General features: G+C 40.8%; 1 protein-coding gene across 1 annotated transcript; it reads left to right on the forward strand.

Annotated features, from left to right (window-relative positions):
* The first annotated feature begins 108 nt into the window (after positions 1-108).
* On the forward strand, positions 109-600 carry LOC102866334 (lysozyme-like protein 6-like). Its single transcript, XM_006889232.1, has one exon. It carries the CDS (start codon positions 109-111, stop codon positions 598-600), a length of 492 nt encoding a protein of 163 aa, XP_006889294.1.
* The last annotated feature ends 4246 nt before the right edge of the window (positions 601-4846 follow it).

A 4846-nucleotide genomic window follows, 5' to 3' on the forward strand; every position in this document is an offset into this window, starting at 1 on the left:
GAGGGTTAGCCTGATCTCTACTGTAACAGGCCTTTAGTGTAGACCAGCAGAAAGCCAGTGAGACCCTCAGAGCGGAGGACCCTCAGCGGCACTGCCTCGTCTCCCAGAATGGCCAGGACACTGCTCATCTCCTTGGTCAGCTGTCTCTTCACTGTAAATCAGGCCAGAATCGTGCACTGCTGTGACCTGGCAAAGCTGCTCTATAAAGAAGACATGAACGGGCTACAGGGCTACTCCGTGAGTGACTGGCTGTGCTTGGCTTTGGTGGAAAGCAAGTTCAACACATCAAAGATAAGTGAAAATGCAGATGGCAGCTTCGACTACGGCATCTCCCAGATCAACAGCCACTGCTGGTGCAATGATTATCCGAGTTGCTCGGAAAACCTTTGCCACGTGGACTGCTTAGAACTCCTGGAACCTAAACTTCTTTCAAGCATCAAATGTGTGAAAAGGATTTTGTTCGAAGAAGGGGGTTTGAAGAACTGGATACAATGGAAGCTGCCCTGTTCGGAGCCCCGTGCATCAGTGAAGAGAACTCAAGTTCCTGGTTGTCATTTGCAAATGAAGAGGGCCACACAGAAGAAGTTCCTTTATCTTTAAAATTATTAAACTGTTCACTATGTAAAAAACAACAACAAAACCCACATTGTTACTGATTTTAAACACTGAATACTCCTCGTTCTGGTCAGTGACATCTCTTAGTCTACACACACGTTCTGCATTAGCACAATTAAGTGCCTTAGAATTCCCATTCTTGGCGACACAAGTTGTAATTTATTATGATACACATAGTTGTTGCCTTTGCATAGACAATAAAGTGTAGGTAAATATCTCTCTTGTTTTCTGTGCTTTCAAACAAGATTTATCTGACATCAGCATTGATCTTTTCACATCCTCATTCGTACTTTGAATTTCTAGCAGTGACTTGTCAATGGATGGCTGCAATCATTCCTTAATTATCTACTGCAAAATTTTTACTTGTGTATGATAATAAATGATAGTATTTGATCATTTTCTTCCTGTCAAATCACTCTTCCTAAAATGTGTTCCTATATTAATCTATTTCAGTCATTTTTCCAGGTATTTTTCTTTCAATTACTTTAACATACATGAGCGAGTACTTCTAGCATTACATCTGTTACTGAAGCATCTCAATTGGTGGTCCATCAGTTTCTGGAAAGTTGTTATTCACCAGGGCTTTTTATGCAGATTGAGCATCTTCTTTCAGTAATATTGATTCTTGTCTCCCAAAATGCCTGAATGGTGATGATCAATTATTTTTGGTACAGCAACTCTGCGTTTGTCCCCATCTTCTTTTAGCTTGGTATTTTACCCATGGAAAATTTTTATATTAAAACTGAAAGCATGAATATTTTTTCAGTTCTTTATGATTAAGAAATATCTATTATGTTCTCCCCTTTTCATTTTCCAATTCCATTTCTTTGCACATCCATTATAATACTTTGTCTTCTTGAGCAACCCTTTGAAATCTTCTGTTCAGTTCTTTTAGTCATCATTGATTCCATTTGATTTAGTTACTCCACATTCAAGAGTGAGTTGAATAGTTTTCTGAAAGACTGTCTTCTGAATGCTGTCTTTTGGCTTCCTGTTTAGGCTTTTCCTTTTTCTCCTGACTTTTTAATGGACCTTGGGTTTCTTTTTGTTTGATATGCTTGCAAAACTCTATCAATCTTTGGTCAGCAGTGTTCAGTGCATCAAATTTATTATTGATATAAGATGTAGATTGTTATTGTTATGTGTCTCTCAGTTGACTGCAACTTATTGCCACCCTGTGAACAATGGCTCTGAACCTTGCCCTGCCTTGATCCAGCCTGTCTCTAACATACCTGACCCCAATACGAGCACCACTGTGTGAATCTATCTCATACAAGGTCTTCTTTTGACCCTCTACCCTTCCAATCATGAAGTCTTTCTCCGAGGACTGGTCTCTTGGCCACAAACCAAAGTATGTGAGACAGAGCTTCAAAATCTTTGCCTCCAAAGAGCCAACTAGTTTCACCCTCTCCAGAGAGACTTAATTTTTTCCTCTGTTGGTAGTCCCCTGTATGTTCAGTTGTTGTTATTGTTGTTGTTATGTGTTGTTGGGTTGGCTGCGACACATAGCTACCCTATATACGACAGCTCTGAAGCCTGCCTTATCCTGAGTTGACTCTGACACACCAAGACCCATTGTCCCAGTTATTCTATTGATCTATCTTATCTGGGGTCTTCCTTTTCTGCGGTCTCTCCACTCTTCCAAGCATGATGTCCTTCTACAAAGACCAGTCCCTTCTGGTCATGTGCCCAAAGTATGTGAGACAGAGCTTCAAAATCCTAGCCTCCAAAAAGAAACTTGGTTTCACCCTCTTCAAGACAGATTTGCTTGTTTACTTTAAAGGCCATAATAGGTTCAAGATTCTTCTTCAGCACCATAATTCAAAGGCATAAATTCTTATTCTGTTATCCTTAGTCATTGTCCAGCTCTCTGATGCATAGCAAGTAATTGCGAAGGCCATGGCCTGGATCAGGTGCACCTTAGTCTCTAGACTGACATTGTTGCTTCTCAGTACTCTGGAGAGGTACCTGACAGCAGATTTTTCCAGTGCAGTACTAAGGTATATTTAAGGGCATTATTTGCCTTTCACAGACTCATTTTCATTTCCTTTTGCTTCTACCTGATCTTGTATATGTAAGTAATTAATGGTCAATAGACACCACATTTTCATCTAGATGTATTTTACCTTTTTGTTTTAAGTTTTTAAACAATGTATGTTTTTCTATATATGATAAATATACTTTCGTTATTGTTGTTGTTATGTACCATTGAGTCACTTGTGACTCATAGTGACCCCATGTACAACAGCCGTAAACTCTGCCCTATCCTGTGCCAATCGCACTGTCTCTCACACTCCCATCCCAATTATCCCATTCACTGAATCAATCTACCTCATAGAGGGCCTTCCCCTCCTGCGCTGTCCCTTCACCCTCCCAAGCATGATGTCCCTCTCCAAAGACCGGTCCCTCCTTACAACATGTCCAAAGTATGTTAGACGAAGCCTCAGAATCCTTGCCTCTAAGGAGCCACCTGATTTTACCCTTTCCAGGATGAATCTGTTTGTTTTCTTAGCAGTTCATGGTACCCTCAATACTCTTCTCCAGCACCACAGTTCAAAGGCATCAATTTTCCTTCTATTCTCCTTAGTTATTGTCCAACTCTTGATGCATAACAAGTGATAGCAAAGATCATGGCCTGTATCTGATGCACCTTAGTCTCCAGAGAGACACCATTGCTCTTCATTTACCTTTTACAAAGCTATTTAGTATGTATATTTCAAGTCAAATTAAGACCTGCATAGTTATTTTCTTTCTTTCCTTCCATTTAATACTTTTATCTCCACCTTCCAATTCCTATCCAGTATGTTTTGATTCTTTTCATTTCTTAGATCATTCTCTGTGGCAGCTTTATCCCTCTGTGGCAGACCTCAGTTAGTATAGGGAATATGGCAGCAGAGTTGAGACTGGACCAAATTGTTGGGAGTAGCAGTGATCTTCAGACAGAGCAGGTGCACGTAAAACTAGAGGGATGGATCAGAGCCATCAGATCTCCCAGCACAAAGGTGGCTGCCACTGCCTTGCCCAGACCTCATTGCTTTAAATGAAACTTGGCTTTAAACATTCCTTCAGATCGATTCATTCGAAAGTATTTAAGGTTGAGCTAGGTTTATTACTACAGATGTAATTGGGAGCCCTTACATTTTAGCATAATGCTTCATTAGTTACAAAGCAAAATACACTCAGGTGACATGTGGTGTCTATAGATAGAGATCTCAGGCTAGAAAGTGGATGGGTCTGTGCACTAACACAGAGTTTGAGGACAAGGTTTACTGGAGCAGTTATTTCCTTAATGCTCTCAGGGAGTTAAAGATTATGAAGATTTTAAATCTTTTCTCTTTGCTTGCTTTTTTCCCCCCTTTTTGCCCATCCCTGTCTCCAAAGAAAGCAATAAGCCTGTCAAAGGAGGAATTAATTAAGCAAATCAATCAGTCAGTTTTATTAAGGAATTACAAAGCCCAAGTGGAGCATTAATTATTCAGATAATGGGACATCTCTGAGCCTTTCTTGTCAATTATTGATAAGCTGCTATCTATCATCCAGACTGCTTTAGTACTGATTTGGTTGTGAATGAAGCCAGGTCATTCAACGAGACCATATGCTAGTTATGAGTGCTGCTGGTAGACTGAGGCTGAAGGCAAAGCTGGGGCTCTGTATCTGTTTGGTGTGAGTGAAAGGCAAGACAATGAACCAGGACACACTGTAGAGTCCCCAGGGCAAAGGTCACTGTGATCGCTTCAGTCACCTGATCAATGATGAGTGCTGAGACTAAGAAGTCAAAAGTTTCTTTTCCTTTGTCATCTCCATATTTTTTTGTTAGCCTTATAAGTACTGCTAATAAAGTGGCTTTAAAGCCAATCTTTACATAACAGAGGAAATGAAAGTTTCATTCCTTTGACTTCAAGAGAGACTGTTTCTTTCCCTTAACCCACTCACTGTCATAAAGTCGGCTCTTACTCATAACTATCCCATAGAACAGAGTAGAATGGTGCTATAGGATTTCTGAGGCTGTAAACCTTTACAGAAGCAGACAGCCTCATTTTTCTCTCATGGAGTAGATGTTGTTGTTGTTGTTGTTGTTATGTGCCGTCGAGTCGTTTCTGCCTCATAGCGACCCTATGCACAACAGCCCTAGACCCTGCTCTATCCTGCGCCAACCTCACCGCCTCTGACACACCCATCCCTATTACCCCAGTCACCGAATCAATCCATCTCATAGAGGGTCTTCCCCTCC

This window comes from Elephantulus edwardii, unplaced genomic scaffold (assembly GCF_000299155.1).
Source record: "Elephantulus edwardii isolate Elephantulus edwardi_28Jun2011 unplaced genomic scaffold, EleEdw1.0 scaffold00076, whole genome shotgun sequence".
In the NCBI taxonomy this organism is placed as follows: Eukaryota; Metazoa; Chordata; class Mammalia; order Macroscelidea; family Macroscelididae; genus Elephantulus; species Elephantulus edwardii.

Excerpts from the sequence above, each read along its gene's own strand:
- LOC102866334 (XM_006889232.1), top strand. The coding sequence starts at position 109 with ATGGCCAGGACACTGCTCATCTCCTTGGTCAGCTGTCTCTTCACTGTA.